Source organism: Sparus aurata, chromosome 5 (genome assembly GCF_900880675.1).
Source record: "Sparus aurata chromosome 5, fSpaAur1.1, whole genome shotgun sequence".
In the NCBI taxonomy this organism is placed as follows: Eukaryota; Metazoa; Chordata; class Actinopteri; order Spariformes; family Sparidae; genus Sparus; species Sparus aurata.
In genome coordinates, this window is record NC_044191.1 from 22662644 (window position 1) to 22679950 (window position 17307).

A 17307-nucleotide genomic window follows, 5' to 3' on the forward strand; every position below is an offset into this window, starting at 1 on the left:
TTATCTGGTTTGGTCCCTGCAACCACAGCTGGAAATTGTCCAAGGCTCCTTTCTCATGGCTTTATTGTACGGCAAATTTCAGCAAAGGGCCACAGGTCAGATTGGATCACTGGGCTGCTCCAGCGAGGACATGACCTTTGTACACGGAGTGCATGCTCTACCAACTGAGGTACTGGGGCAACCCTGGATGTCATGCATCCACAAAAGATTGCATTACATCAGTTTTCACTGTTAAGTTTAGTTGTTAGAAGTAGTTGGGATTTTTATCTTACCTGCCTTATCTTTTTTTGTCTGAACCTAAACCCCCAGTGAACCTCTGGTTGGGAATGCAGGTTTGCAAAGCAGGTGAGCACAGTTGTTGCAATTCATATTTTCTAGCCCTGTCCTTGCACAGACTGGCCTCAGATCCAACTCTTATCGTAAACATTTAACAATAGTCACACAGACTACTGTAGAAGAAGTACTAGAGAAACAAGATAAGAACTTGGTGCTGCGTTTAGGGCTCACTCTGCCCTTCTCCAAACATTTTTCTTCCAGCCGACATGCCGGGCAGAGAATCGGTCGTCTCTGTAGTGTGGTTTTGTGCTGGTTCTCTGAAACGTACCGCCACTGAAAGAAAGATGTATGAATCGTGCATGGTCCACTCGTCTTCGCTCCTCACCCAAAGGAATTACAGAAAACTTTAGGAAGTGTCGGGGAAAATTAGGAACTGCAGGCAGTGGCCTCTGCAGAATAGACAACGTTGATCATGTTTAACCATGTTATCTCGTGATCACAACTGTATTTATCTTTTCATTCAACAAGAACAACACAGATAAGCATGGTTAGGAAGAAGTGGAGCTAAATTGAATTTCTGGTTAGGCTTGAAGGTTAATCAACTGAACAAACAAGTGGATAAAACTGATTCAGGATAAAATCAGCAAAGCAGATAAAACAGACTGTGGATATGCATGAGTCTCTGTTTATGTATGCATTGATGTACTGATGCAAATTAGTTTGTGAGTATAAAGGATCCGCTCAAAATGCATCAGATGTTCACATCTTTGTTGTAGCTTCAATCATTGTTGCATTTGTTATCGTTTTACTGTTTCAACTATATCATCATCTGTAATTAAAAAAAAAGCCTTTTGTAGTTTTATCAAGATCACAGTTGATCACATTGCCACAAACTGTTGTTAAATCTTAACTGGTGAACAGATGTAGGCCGCTTGACATCACCTTTGTCCATATGAGCCCTGCCCACTTCAGACCAGTGTAGGGACCCCAGAAAAGAAATGCAAACAACAAATATCTCTCAGATGAAACAACCAAAACTTGCTTAAATGTGTCATGCAGGACCACATCGGTCGAGTAAGAAGCTGATTAAGAAAAGGGAAGAAAAAAAAAGGTATGAAGAACTTTAATCATGAGAAAACACAGTCTGATATTTCAAGTTAACAAGATAATTGTGTGATTTCAAGAGACGGAGGAAAATTAACATTTGCCTCCACAGCAGCAGCTCTCGATGATTTACTGCCGGAGCCAGCTGAGAACATGTTCTGAGTGAAAGAAGCCAATAAGCAGGGCGATGTCTGCTGAATTAGTATATGACGATGTTCACAGTGAAACATTGTGATTGACAATAACATCATTGTCTATTGACACACTGATCTCGCTCAACCAAGAAATCTGTCTCCTGTAATCGTCGATATACATCTGGGTGCCAATTTTCAAATGGTCTCCATGTCAACAGCGGAAAATACATTTCACTGCGACAATGCATCCAAACTTCTTCTGTTGGCTCTTCTGACCTGGTCTAATAAGAAAACAACAAACAGAACAATAAGACATAACGTCAGAGCACTGAGCAGCAACAAACTTCGGTCATTTTCTCTCCTTCACTCGTGCATTACGGCAACTCTGAGCGGACACAATATTTTTCTGTGTTCCCTGGTTTAGGGCCTTGTCACAATGCTACGATGGCAGAAGGACCAGAAGTTGATTACTATCAGCCGTCAGCAATGGACGATGGACGATAGCCTCTTTCTGTCAGCATTACCCTTCTAGGAAGTTTCCTTGAGTCACAGAGATTCCTGACACTTTAATCTGAAGAAAGACTAACACAATAAGAGGATTGAGACTCATTTTCTGAGCAGGATTACCCATTCTTATGCCAGTGTTTAATAGATTATACTGTCCATGATGAATTCTAACCTTAGGCTTCAGATGTGTCAAAAACCACTGACAGCAAGAGAATACGGTTACTTCTGATGTTGCAAATCTCAGAAAAACATCTGATTATTCAGCTGATTAGTCAGATGATGTCTGTTGACTGCCCAATTTCACATGCTCCCAATCAATCCACTGAGAACTACTTTCAGCAGTAGCTTACGACACATTATATTTTTAAGATTTCAGACAGCTTTAAACGTGAAGGCCAGGATGTTATACAAGCTTTGTTATTCAGCTATGACAAAGGGACCCCACCTCAATGCTGGTTGTTTCCTAACACTGAGCACCGTAAATAATACTCTGCCCTCATGTGAACCTCTCCGCACCTCCACAGCGGGCGGACGATGCACGTCATACATTGTTGACGTACCAGCCGTCAAACTGTCCACTGGGGCTCATTGGATGAGTCTAATAGCTTTAGCATGTGCTGCAGTTTGTTTTTAATGTGGCAGCGTGCTGGACACTTATTGTCTTTGTGGATCGCGGACAGCTGAAGGAAAGGCAGCCACGCACACACACACACACACACACACACACACACACACACAAACAGTATAGTAGCAGCAGCGGTGTGATATTCACACATCCACAAAGCTGTGTCACCCATCCTCGGATATTACCATTGTCAGGAGGTTGTTGTGAATTTCATCTTGCCAGATCTTCAAGGAGGAAGTTCTGTAAGGGTGAGGGACAGGAAGGATGTAATCACACCATTAAAATCCTGTTGCATGATGGACATTTTTCTTTTATCTAGATAACCTTTACAAACAGGTTGATTTCAGTTTGATTCACTATTTGAATAGAAATATGGGTTGATTTTCATTCTTGACCTTGGAAACAGCACTCAAAGTCCTCTTTTGATCACATCACACAGTCTTCACCAAGAAGATGTCAGTTGTCATGACATTGTAAATAATCAAAGATTTCCATGAGTCAGTAAAGATATTAATTGATGTAACAGAATAATGAAGACGTACAATTTCCTGAAACTGAGTAAGCATCTTTTGATGTGGTTGAAAGCTCCAGACAAACCCAGTAAGAGGACATTCACTCATTCATCCATTCATTCATTCATTCATTCATTCATTCATTCATTTTATTAAAAACCCAATAATGGGCTTTCCTCTGGATGACGTTTTTTGACTCATAAAGAATAATTAGATTTGTTTTATTCGGAAGATATTACTGTGATGTAAGGGTGTAGTGATGTAAATTTAGAGGCCTTCAACAATAGAATTTCAGGTTAACCGCCTCAGAAAGCAAACGTGTTTTCTACTTAAGAACTCACTCCTGCACATCTTCACTCACAGGAGATAATAATGGCTGTGAAGAAACACTCTTCCCTCTTTTTAGTCCTCCGACATCTTGACCAGCCCACTTCCAGTTGACCCTGCTCCATCTGGTAATTACAGTTAATGCACAGCAGTGCATTACATTGGCAACACAAAGAGACCGAGACAATGCAGTTCAGCTGTTAGAGATGCATTTTAGGTGATCAATAAGAATTAAGGTGTCACTGGTTTCATGGAAACCTTTAAGTCATTTTGTCTCTGTCAAAAAGAACTGTCAACTTATCAGGAAGACAGATTGCTTCGTACTACTTAGTTGACTTGTACAAACCAAGGACTTTATATTACGATCTGGAGACAGCGCTGGCGGCGAAGCCAAGTATATATTCCTATGAAAGCTGCTGAGTGGTGCATGAAGCTAAAATGGCCCGACTTCCGGCTATAAAGTTACCCTGATCTTATGTGTTGTGCGGCCTATAGAGCGCGCACACTAGAGACTTTGGTCAACTCAGCCGGCTAACTTCCAGATTAGCACTGGCTAACTTGAATAGCAATAAAATTACTTAATCTTGCAGGTTTTCTAGACTTTTCAAATTTTATTGGAGTGAATGACTTAACACATGAAAGTCAAACTAGTCATTTCTCAGGGTCGGACACACAAAAATAAAATTATACACCTTTTTACAGATGCTTCTTTCACAAGGTAAGCTTTTTGGGCAAAATTCAGAGGCGTAACATTTGTCAGATAAGAACATGACCTTGGTATATTGCAAACAAAGACATTTACCTTTGGTCCCGTCTAGATAAAAAAAAAAAAGGTTTCCTTAAAACATGACTCAAGGTCTTTATAATCATCAAATCTGAAGAACCCAACCTGAAAAACAGTGAATTTTCATATGACTAATAACACACAAAACATGTTCATTCTTACCTTAAGAGAGCCTTTTCCTTGTATGTACATAATATAAACATGATATTTAGAGAAGAAGACAACAAAGTGTTCCAGCGGTCATACAGGAGAAGGTGTCGAGATTTATTTTTGTCATTAGCTGTGATTTCTCAGTTTAAATTGTGATGCATGTCACGCAAGTAGTAAAAAGAAAGAAGTCCAGTCTCTTGAGGCTTGAGTAAAAAAAAAAAAAAAGCATCAAATTATGTTAGATATTTGCATTCATTTAGTGAAAAACAATCTCCAAAGCAAGTTTAGTTAAGCTTAGTTTGGCTAAACAACAGCAGCAAAACATAAACAACACAGGTGTTGTATTACATTTATTATCAGCAGGTTCAAAAAAACAACCAAGCTGTTTCAGATGTTTCAGCCACACCAGAGTCATCATCTGGTGCAACTGTGGAGCAGCATCCATTAAACCAGTGAGTACCACCTCCTGTCCGAAATGTGTTTTGCTTGTTTTTTTTTTAGTTTTGTTTTTTCACCTCACTTGCATGCAAAAAACCCCCCCAAAACAAATAAATACTTCATTTTCTGAAGTGTGAACACAATAACAGGCACTAACTTCATTCCAAGCAGTGTTTTTTTGTTATGTCTGGGGTATATGAGCCACAGCAACTGTTGAGCTCTGAGCACTGTTTCTGATCTGAACATATCAGCCTTACAAAATGTGTGAAGTCTCTTTGAAACGTTTCAGGAGTGAAGGGATCAGATTTAAAAAATAAAAATAAAAAATGTGTGTCTACTTGCTGCAACATTTGCTATATTTCAATTCAGTGTATTTAGCAGCAGTGTGGCAACACAAAGAGGTAAAAGAACACAAAGATCGTCTCTTATCTAAAGAAGTAAACTCTATATGACGGATAATTGGCACTAATCACCTCTCACCCCACATCAGCCTGCAATCAGCAGAGATGCACCGAAGTGAATCCAGTAAAACTAACGCGTGGCCTCCGAGCTTCAACCATCGCACCCAGACAAAAGACAGACGAGCAGACTGAAGATTTTTTTTGTTGTTGCACTGATTATCTTCTGTGCAATGAATTCATGCTTTAATTCTAAAGAAGAGGAAGAAAAAAGGAGCGTACATCCCGGTCCAATGGGCAGCATCACATCCTGTGTGACTGAACTGGGTGTAAACTTCGGGGCCGAGGCGGGGAGAAAGAAACTGCAGTCTGTCTTGGGAGGTGCCACCGGGTTTTTGTTTGAAGTCCCCACAAAGTTGATCAAGTTGGATTATTTTGTTTGAGGAGAAGAAAAAAGCTCGTTCAGACAGCCGTGTTCATGGGAATTACGTGGATGTTTCGCCTGTGATGCTCCGGGGAAACTTTTATCGGACGATGCTCTCGCCGCTCCGGGGAGGATTTCCATGTATGAAGTATATGTTGTTTTTAATTCCCGCAGGCCACCTCGTCTCGTCCCGCTGCCTCCAATATTTACTGCCGCGGCTGGTAATTAACGCGATCTTGCATTCCCTGTTAATTTCGACGAAATGAAGGACAACACGGACTCCGGATTGCCACCCAAACGCAGATTTTTTGGCAGTTTATGAATGCAGCTGTAATCACCCAGGGGAGCCTCAAGTACTTAAATGGGTCCATCACGAGAATGAGACAATCAAGCTCCTTTATGCGTCAAGATCAGCTGCAGTTTCTGCACATTGTCTGTATGAATAGACCGATCTCCAATTGAGCCTCTTCACTTTGGAGATTTTTCGATTTTCGATTATACAGCTATTGAAATTGGATGCGCCGCTTTCTTCTCTCTTAGCTTGGTGGCCCGGTTATATATATATATATATATTTTTTTCCCCTCTTTTTTTTTTTTTTTTTTTCTTTTTTTTTTTTGATTGCCAGATGAAATTGACACTCGGGTTGCCACTTATCAAGCGAAGCATTTCAATCCGCCGCTAATTGCAGATATAGTGCCATCCTTTCTTTTCACCGAGTTTGATTGCATGGGAATACAGCCTCCCGTGGCGCGCATAGAAGAAGAATGATCGATCGTATGTAGGGTTTTTTTTTTTCTTCTTCTTCTAATTGCATCAAAATGTCTTTTGTTGCCAGGGTTTAAATGCAGGAGAAACTGTTATTCGTTGTTTTGGACCGGATATAGTGTGGGCTGGGGCAGAGATGCGTAATGCGCAGAGCAAGCTCCATCTTCTCTCCAAATAGGCAGCGTTCAAGACCCGAAAATGGTGAGTCACAAACATCTGGACGAGTTTGCTTTGCAGCCTTTTGATTTCTTTGTCTTTTTTCAATCTGTTTAAGGTGTCGTTTAGTCCCCCCCTTTTTTCTCGCTCTCTTCTCTTAACTTTACGCGCGCAGGACTTTCTGGATATTGGCCCCGTGGTTTGATCAGGAGATCAAATCTGTACCCGCAGGCTGAACGCGGCGTTTATGGTCACGGATGTCGCGTAGAGAAAGAAAGCCACCAAAACTTTACTATTTCACTTTTACTTTGAGCATTTAGGAGTTGACACAAAGGCGAGATCCGTAGCCTGAGATAATTATTTGTGGGCCGAAATTTAAATGGTTAATCATGTCGAGCATGCGAGGATGCATGCGCAAATTGATTAAATAGTGGAGAAATTAAAGATTTTCTGGAAATCTAGAAAAAAAAAAAAACATCATTATTAGATGTGGCCTATTGGTTTTATTTTTTCTCCCCCAGGATGAGATTCATGTAGAGCTGAAATACTTAAAGGATTATTTTGTCTCAGTAACTCCGCTTTTAAAATAAGATTAAAAAAACAAACAAAGCAAAGAAATTAGAAGAAAGAGACGATGAAACCAGTCTTTTATTTTGATTTAAAACCTTTTTTTTATGGATGCAGTCTAAGTTGGAGGTGAAGAAGGAGTCCGGGGAGTCCAGTCCGTCGGAGGCCGCCTGTCTCTGCTCTCCTCCGGCGGCCAAGAACCAGTGCGCCAGCTGCGGCATGGAGATCCATGACCGATACCTGCTGAAGGTGAGGAAGAAGAGACGCAGGGTGAATGTTTACACTCATTCCCCTTGCATGATTCAGTTTGTAGCTTGCCTTTTATTCTTTATTTTTGTCGTCACTCTTCAAAATGATCTCAACAAACTAAACGCAGAGAAGCGTCTCAATGCAGTGCTCCAAAATGTGTCATCCTCTTTCTTTCTTTCTTTCTTTCTTTCTTTCTTTCTTTCTTTCTTTCAGGCTATATTTGGGGAAATAAATACAACGTTTGATTTTTTAAGTGAAATGACGTTTATGGCCCGTTGTGATTGCACTGATTACCAGTCGCACGCGCGCACACACACACACACACACACACACACACACACACACACACACACACCCTCTGACTGATGATTGTATTTATCTTCCATCCTCGCAGGTGAACAACCTGAACTGGCACTTGGGCTGTCTGGAGTGTTCGGTCTGCAGAGCGTCTCTGCGCCAACACAACAGCTGCTACGTCAAAAACAAGGAAATCTACTGCAAACTGGATTATTTCAGGTAAGATCGGGGTTTATTCCTGCAGAAAGGCTTGGGCTGTTTAATTATTAAATTATATGTATTTCTTACCAGCTTTAATTTTTAAATGGTTGGGGAAAGTTCGTTTTATCAAGACAAAAACGTCGATAAATTAAATTAAAATGAATGTATTTTAATAAGAAAACCAACACAACTACACTTAGTTATATATGCTTTTTTTATTTTAAAATAAGTGTCTATATTTTTTAACAGGCCCTGATTAAATGATAACTGATCTTTTTTTGAATGGAAGACATTTGTCGATTACCAAAATTAGCCGACTGAAGTGATTTAATTCAGAAAGTTTCAGCGTTTTAGCTTCGAGGCCAGTTCATCTCTCTGCAGATGCCTTCAGGTGCATGTCTTATTCATCTGAAAAAACAATGAAGAAAACGAAAAAAGCCACGAAATAAACTCTTGTTCCTCCGCGTTTTCGCGACCCAAAATAAGTATAATTTGACATTTTTTCTTTTTGTTTTAAATCCCCAATTTAATGGAGAATACATTTGATGCGTCTAATTCTTGAAGACGATCCTGTCCGAATGAATGTTTCATAAAGTTGAGGAGCCTTAAGAAGCATTCCAGATAGACAAACTGTGCGTCATGTGACTAATGATAATCTTCTATAGACCTGAAAGGTGATGTTTTTACTTTCTACTGTGCTCCTATTACTGAAACATGAAAGAATGGATTTCCAGTAAACAACAGGAATTATTGGCCATGATTTGGTTTTTTTTTTAGGGATGTGTTTTTTTTACTGCTTATTGATCTTCGTTCTCAAAGATAAACTGTGGACTCATGTGTGATATGATTTGCCTTCCCTCTTTTGGAGATATTGTTTTTCTCTTTTCAAAATGAGGCCATGCATAATGGGTCAAAATGGGCTGTTGGTCTACGAGATCTTTTCACCAGAGTACATCACAGCACACTACTTTTGCGAAAACCACATTTGTTTGAAAACAGTTTCTGTGACTGTAAAAATCAACACAGTGCCAGTGTTTCTATCTGTTCACTGAGCGTCAGATCAGATTAATGAACAAACTGCTGGATTACCAACCAGGAAAAGCAGCTGCTGTCCAAAGCTTGCCACTACGTTTCAGTGGGCTTTGGTTATTTGATTGAGAAAACCTATTAACATGTATTACAATATTACAATATCAACTAGCAATTTTTTATTTTATGTTTTTATTTTAAATCAAGTTTTAGGACCTTACTTTTTATTGTGCTCATTTTGTGCAAATTTTTAACAAAATTGTCTTTAAACAAAAAACCAGAAAACTTCATGACACAAAGAAACCTGGGGCCTAGATCGGGCGTTGTGTTCACTGGTGAATGGGAGGAAATATCTCCAACTCATTTTTTAAAAATCACAGATATTTCACCTCCGTTTTTTAAGTAAAATTTGCTCAAAATCTCTTTGGACAGTCACTTTTTATACTGCAAAGTCCAAGTAAGACAGGGCCACCTTCAGTCACAGCGCAGGCCGAACTTCAACGACTACGAACAGGAGTGTGTAAAATATGACTTACAGGCTACAAACAGACTTGTTATTCAGGCCCACTTGACTGGTTGCCATTATGATATTCTCCAACAAATAAGCATTAATCAAAACAAAGATAAGGCATTAAAGGGGATTATGAGATATGAAACCCCCCACCCCTCAGTTAAATGTTGCAGGTGAAGCAGAACTCTGAGGTGTTGGTTTACAAACTGTGGCTGTATTTCAGCGTTACGTTCAATGTGGAGATAAAGAGAGAACGTCTGGCTCTTCTCCAAAAGCTTCCTGCCACGACACAACAATAGCATTCCTCTGCACAGATGTTACATCAAACGCTACAGACGAGAGGCCGTCAGAGAAAGATGTAAATCGTGTTTTCTGCTGCTCTGACTCAAATTGCTGTATTTGTTTTTAAAATACTTAAAGGAACATTTACCGTATCTTCGGCATGGAGCTGAGTGGCTGTAATTGGAAGGGATAAATGAACAAATATTCCACAGGGTTTGGTTGGCGAAAGACTCTGCTCACCGTCAGCCAACCTTCACCTGCCCGTTTCCTTCTCCATCACAGTAGGTTCGGCACTAAGTGCGCCCAGTGTGGCCGGCAGGTGTACGCCAGTGACTGGGTGCGGCGGGCTCGGGGCAGCGTCTACCACCTGGCCTGTTTCGCCTGTTTCTCCTGTAAGAGGCAGCTGTCCACCGGGGAGGAGTTCGGCCTGGTGGAGGGCAGGGTGCTCTGCCGCAGCCACTACGACATCATGCTGGACAACCTCCGCAGGGCTGCAGAGAACGGTAACAGACGTTATCAAAGATGTCTTTCCTGGCCTCCCTTTCAGTCTCCCCAAACTCACTACATATTTTCCTCCTCTGAACTTTGGTGCTGTTTATCCATCTAGATTGCTTTGGTGTAAATTGCTGAGGTTTGTAGACATCGTCCATGGAGATGTCCTGCCTTCTCTTGTATATAATGGAATGAGATGGCATTTATAAAAAAACAAACACATTTGAAAAAACTCAACAAAAATTTCCAAAAATCTTGACCTGGTCACTCAGAGTTATCCACAGAACTTGCTCTGTGTAATTTCACGCAAGAACTTTTGTCTTTCTGTATCATCGCGATAGCTAACTAAGCTATCTCATCACAGCTCAGCCGAGGTGGACGCCATTACTGATTACATCCTGTCAGAAATGCCCACTTCCTCCTATATCCTCCTGACTACCAGTAGTTCAAATTTGTCCTCTGTGGAGGACGTTTCTAAACCTGAATATCTCCCACCCACTTTATACTACTACATTAACTAATTTTGCTATCTACAGAGGACATTTAGGGTTTTTCAATGATACCAAATGTGAAGGGGTGGGGCTTTGGTACCTTTCTCTTCCTCATTTAGGAAAATGGCAATCACATTTTATGGGAAGAGGAAAAGTAAACACATAATACTTTTTATTGAGCAAATTTTGGCTTGAAATGTTGTTGGCATATTTTATATAAGTCTCTTAACGACACATTAAAACATTGTCTGAATTTTTTAACTGTATTTTAGCATAGTATTTAAGTGTTTAAAAATGTCCTCTGTAGTGGCCATTTGTAGTTATTTCCTCCACTTTGTTCTGTTTTTTCAAATGAAAAGAAAGGGAGTCATTCTCAGAAGCACCTTGGTTGCCATCAAGGTTCAGTTTCACATGTATGGCATTCCAGTGTCCACTGTAGTGGACTGTTACTAGAGGGTCGTAACATGGACATATGACATCGCAAAAATAAAAAAAAAATTTTCAAAGAAAATGTTTTCAGTATTCTAATTACCTTACAAAGATTGGGGAATTAAAAAAAAATGTGATTGGACAATATTTTTTTTCCTGGTAGTCAGGAGGGTATTGTGATGTGGTTGGTGGGTGTTGTTGGGTAGCAAGAAAATACTTCCTAGATTAAACTGCTCACAACAAGACTGGTGGATTTTCTTTCTGTGACCAGGTTAGGATTTTTGGAAAGAGACATTGCTGCTGAGTTTTTCAAATGTATTTGAGCAACACAAGCTGAGTGCCATCTAGTTCCATTATACTAAAGAGAAGGCAGACATCTCTGCCGCTGACACCTCCAAAACTTGAAGAAGCCAGAGAAAGAACTGTAGAAACAAACTCATCATGTTGCAGCTTAAGCAAAACTCAAGTTTGTCATCTTCCGTATGGATCCTGAATTGTGTATTTACCTCGTTGTTTCCCATGTTTTTCACTCTGATACTCTAGTGGAAGTCTCTGCTCTCTGGTGTGCTGTCAGTGAGGAAAACACGGGGCCCTAACATTGTAAATACTTAGACTGTGTGGTTGTTGGCAAGAAAACATTTGAATTTATGTTAACAGTTTGTTTGAACAAATGTGCAATTTTGTGACACAGACTTGTGCTGTACCAGAATTGGCCCGTCAAACTCATAACTGCTTTGTTTTTGTGTCATTTCACAATAAAACGACTGAAATGTGAGTGAGAGCCGTTGTGATTGTGCCTTTCTTAAAGGCACAGGACTGACTCTGGAGGGAGCGCTGCCCTCCGACCAGGACTGCCAACCAAAACCAGCCAAGAGGGCGCGGACGTCGTTCACCGCTGAGCAACTGCAGGTAGATTCTGCTCTGTTGTGTGTGTCGGGGGGGTGGGGTGGGGGCTCATCCTGCGGTGTCGTGGTATGTGTGTGTATGTTTGTGGGTTCTTGGCTGACAGCAGTGTGTTCTCGCAGGTGATGCAGACTCAGTTTGCTCAGGACAACAACCCCGACGCTCAGACGCTACAGAAACTGGCAGAAATGACGGGACTGAGCAGGCGAGTCATACAGGTAGGAAGCGATTCAAACACACAACGGTACTTTGATGCACAATTCACATTTATCACACCAGTGGCTCAACTTGTTTAATTTACTGAAATTAAACAATTTGAAAATGTTGAACTGCAGACGCTGATTTGTTGTCTACAGATGTCTAAAGTCATTATAGAGCAAGCTTAGGAACCTCTCACAACATGCTTCTGATTACATTTTTCCTGGAATATACCATATCTGTTACTCACACAGGGTTTTTTTTTTTTTTTTGCCACTATTTTCTCAATAAACACTATTACTACTTTTTGTTGATGTTCACATCTTTTGAATTTGTCCAGTGTTTGGACAAAATAATGACCCAAACCCAGAGGATTTCCTTCAGAATTCATCACAGCATGTTGTAATAATCTCGTGGGTCCCAGTGTTCCTGCCTGTAAACCATTAAAATTAAGCTGGTTTTTCCTTCTGAAATTGCCTGGTTTAAAGCGAGGCCAGATGAGGCAAAATATAATTAATATGAAAAATGGCAAAAAGCCTTTTATGTATTTCTATCCTGTTAGTCAACACGTGGTCAATTTTAGATTTACAGAGGTGCAGACCCCCAGGTTGGAAACAACTGATCTAAACCATTTTCCTAACTCAAATAATAATTTATGCACGCAATTTTTATAAAAAAAAAATGTACCTCTGCATTGATCAATTAAAAGCTTTCTCTCTTATTCTGTCTTGAGAAAGGTCTTGCTGACCGAAATCTAAGTGTTTTTTTTTTTTTGTTTTTTTTTAAATAAATCAATGCAGAGGTAAAAAAAATAAATAAATGAAATAAATAGTGTGCAGGAATTAGTTTTAGAAAAGCGAGTGTTGCCTTTGACTCACCGAACACATCAAACACTTTTTTGGGAAGACAACACACACCACACCAAGCTAAGACCCTTCCCACCGTTTAAGTGAGGCTTGCACACAAACAAATTGCCAATCAATACATCACCAGTCCCAGTCCTTATGGATGAAATGAACTGTGACACTTGGGTGTGACCACTCTTTGTATGCTGTTACAATAATCCAAGCAACATTTGAGCATCTCATTGGGTCGGGTCTCCTTCTCTGTAACGGGAAATAAGTTTGCAGAGAGTTCACTGAATATTGATCTGCCTTTTATTGTTTGTGATGCTTATGATTCACATTCTCTGTGCTGAGCATCAAACTGTTTTATTTATCAACCGTGATGTTGTTATAAGCTCTTCGTTTCTGTCTGCTTCACAAAAAACCCCACAGGTTACACTGATTAGTCGAGTTGCTTCTTTGTTATGAACTCATATATTTGCATTTTTTTTTCTGAGCAAACCAAATTCAAAATGTTCATGTAATCCGTGATCAATCTCTGACAATTCACATCAAACACAGCATCATTTTCCAGCTGTGAAGTGTACAATACATCACTTTGTGGATAGACAAACACGAACAACAGTCAAACCTCCACCTCAATTTCCACACTGTTTGCTGAGGACTGTATTTTTGTTCCGCCTGCTCTCTGCATGCTCACACCATCTGTAATATCTCCCAGGTTTGGTTTCAGAACTGCCGAGCGCGACACAAAAAGCAGCCGCCACAGAGCAGCTTCTCTCAGAGCGCTCCGCTGTCCAGGATGCCTCCATCGCTGCCAGATGATATCCACTATTCACCGTTCAGCAGCCCCGACCGACCACATCTACTCGCCCTACACGGATACCTGGACAGTGAGTGTCAGGTCTTATTGTTAGTGCCTCTTTCTTTGAGATTAAAAAGTAAAGCACCAGTTTCCCAACAGATTATCTCCATAATCAGCTGTCTTTTGATTTGATTTGATAATCAACTGTCTCTAGATTTTTTTATACTGCATCATATCTTTACATCAATCTGCAGTGCCAAAACTTAAGCAGATATTTGAGGTACTTGTGCTTTACTTAAGCATTTCTATTTCATGGTACTTCATGTTCTATGGCACATCATTTAAACAGGAGCTCTTTTTTCACTTCACTACATTTATATGACAGTTTTTTTTACAGATATAGCAGAGGTAGCACATCTGCTATCATTTGATACTCTAAGTACATTTTGCAATAATTCTTCTGTCCTTTTACTGAAGTTATATTGTCAATAGCTGAGTTTTACTGGTAAATTGAGTGGCTTAATATTGCTTAAGTAAAGGATCTGGATCCTTCCATCACGGCTGACAATGCAGTATGTAGGCTACTGTATGTAAAAGTGCGGTGTTTCTTATTGGGATTGTCGTGTGCATAAAGTAATCATATAGAGTATAAATAAGGATTAGAAAAAGGAACAAAAAAAGAATAAAAATTAAACAACAAAGAAATATAAATGTTTTCTGTAAATCTGAGGCATTAAAATGTATTAAAGGTATCATTTGGTCTGGAGTGCTGGTGAGTTTTCGTCCCTTTCCATTCCTGTTTTTCTATCCAAATGAAGGATAAACTGTGTTATATGTTTACAGATTTTAAAGGTGTTTAAAATCTGTAGAAAAATGCATGGTGAATACCTTGCATACACTCATCATCTGGATGTTTTAGAGGTTTACGTCCGTCACCAGCAGCATGTTGTGCAACAAAATGACAACATTTATTTTGCCTTCATTATATACTCAAAGATAATTTAGGCATAGTCTTCTTTTACAATGATGTGCAGCAAGAGAAAGAGAACAAAGAAGAAATATGAATACAATTCATAAAACAAGATACATATCTAGAAATAAATCAGCTCAAACAGGTACAAACAGAGAGAATAGTAATATGAGGATTTGGATCAAGGATTTGAGGTACCAGAGTGAATTTTAAGGTGTTTTGTGATGAGAAAGCAAAGACGTGATATAAAATGACATCTCCCCAGTGGGTGCTCTGTAGATAAACACAAACACATGTCTGTCATGCTTGTCAGACGGAGAAGACCACCCGGCCGCTCGTGTTGCTCTACAAACTCATGTTGTTTCTCTTCTCTGTGCAGCTCATCCCTTCTCCGTCCTCGCCGCCCCGGGCCACTTGACCCATCCGTCCATCTCTTTACCGCAGCTTCCCATCAGCCGCTGACCTTCTGCGTCTACTTCTCGCAGCATCACCACTCTGATGTTGTGAAAGAAAAAATCCATCGGGACGTACTGTCAGTAATCTTCTCTGTTTGGGAGTCTAATCCCCCCCGGGGACAGCAGGGACTTTCATGATCTGTTTTCAATCAAGTCGGATTCTTTGCTGTGAGACTGCTGAGCTAAACTTTGTCCTTCAAAGACATCAGACTGTGGAGAAATGTCCCTCTTCCACGCCAACATGGGAGTTCAATTTTTTAATTTCTTCTTTTTTTTTGTTATAATGCAGAGAAGAAGTTCCACTTTTCTTTTATTTCTTCCTATTTTTTTTGATGGGACACAAAAACATTGCATCAGGTCAGGATTTTGTTTTCCTTTTGTTTACCCACTCATTTGATTATTGTTGCAATATGAGCTCTACTAAAAACAAGAAAAAAGGAGTGTTGTAGCAGTATCACAGTAAAACCTCAGCATTTTTTTGTATCAGTGATGAGCACATTTGCAGCTTTACTGTTGTTTGTTGTTGTGTTGTTGTCCAAAAATGGAAACTCTTATTTATTCAGAACAAAAACTTCACTTTTAAAAAGCACTTTTAAATGTGTCTTGAAAATTGAATAATTCAGTGATTGTACATTGTAAATACTGCTACAGTTTAATAAAAATGTATCAGAGCCGTTATGAAAGTGTTGGAATAATTGAGGATCGGGTTGGTTTAATCAGCACGAAGGAGATTTTTAAGAGACTGTGTGTGTGTGTGTGTGTGTGTGTGTGTGTGTGTGTGTGTGTGTGTGTGTGTGTGTGCGTGTGTGTGTGTGTGACAGGTCATTACAAAAAATGTGACTGCGTATCCACTGGAAGCACATTATATCAGGACGTTATTTTTACACTAAGAGCTTCAAAAAATCGAAAGGTCGCCCGTCAGAGGCCAAGTACCTGCAGCAACCTGTCATTGAGAGCAATATAGTGTGACAAACCTGCACATCATGTCCAATTTACACTTAACAGGAAATGTGCTCAGTCCTGCTGTGAAAGCGATTATTTGATTCGACATCTTCCCTCAAAGCGTGGGCATCGATCAGGCAGTTTGTGGAGGCCTCTCAACGCAGATTATCTACAGTTGTTACATTGATTGACGGCACTTAAGGGGCTGTGATGGAGAGAAAGACTGGGTCACAGAATATCATTAGGTCTGGATTTTTCAACTGGATCAATGTGTGGAGTTTTCTTGGGACTTACGGGAGCATGCCACGCCCATGCCCCACGTAGTTTCACAATCATGACGGCAACCAGAAGGAAGGATTTCTGATGCTGGTATGATATTGATAAATGAGTTTAAACAAATCTGATGATGATTGTACCATCCGATGTTGATAAACACAAAACACATTAAACATTTTTGTAATCGTGCCTTAGAATTACTTTTATAAAAGGAATATTTCAATATTTTTGGGAAATCTCTGCCGCCTGTCTCACATATGTCCATTGGATATAAGGCTATAGCTAGCAGCCAGTTAGCTTAGCTTGGCAAAAAGATTGGAAACAGCAGGAAACAGCCAGCCTGGCTATTTGCAAAGGAAACGTTCAGTAACTAAATCTACATTCCAGCACCTCTATATACCAGAAATTAAAGCAACATTATTTAGAAATTGCCATTTTGTGCTGTTATGAATACAAATCCCTGGTTTGTAACAATTTGTCAGCCATAATTTAGGTGCTAACTACAAACAAAACTCATTACATCAGAACAATGTTATGTGTTGAATTAAACATGTATGTAGTGCTGTGATCCTACCCTCTCACTTAAGTTACATAGTGCAGAAACAAGTGGCAGGGGGTGGAGTGGCTGAGACAGAGACACCATTCACCCTATAACAAGGCACTGTGCCACCAACATGATGTTTGATGTGGAAGTTGTTATATTACGGTAAAAGAAAAAGAAAAAAGTTGCGTCATTTCTCTTTCACATGTTATGTCTCATTTGT

The 17307-nt window shown here is 39.9% G+C and overlaps 1 protein-coding gene across 3 annotated transcripts; it reads left to right on the plus strand.

Moving 5' to 3' along the window:
• The first annotated feature begins 5377 nt into the window (after nucleotides 1–5377).
• On the plus strand, nucleotides 5378–16003 carry lhx6b (LIM homeobox 6b). Of its 3 annotated transcripts, none has more exons than XM_030415979.1 (9): nucleotides 5378–5820; nucleotides 6516–6646; nucleotides 7286–7417; nucleotides 7812–7933; nucleotides 10020–10240; nucleotides 11958–12058; nucleotides 12175–12270; nucleotides 13817–13988; nucleotides 15250–16003. In XM_030415979.1, the coding sequence occupies exons 2-9, from the start codon at nucleotides 6644–6646 to the stop codon at nucleotides 15330–15332; spliced, it is 930 nt and encodes a 309-aa protein (XP_030271839.1). In that variant the 5' UTR covers nucleotides 5378–5820; nucleotides 6516–6643; the 3' UTR covers nucleotides 15333–16003. The 3 variants fall into 3 exon arrangements, with proteins under 3 accessions (XP_030271839.1, XP_030271841.1, XP_030271840.1); XM_030415981.1 differs by having other exon boundaries at nucleotides 10023–10240; XM_030415980.1 differs by lacking the exon at nucleotides 5378–5820 and having other exon boundaries at nucleotides 6307–6646.
• Nucleotides 16004–17307: the final 1304 nt, after the last annotated feature.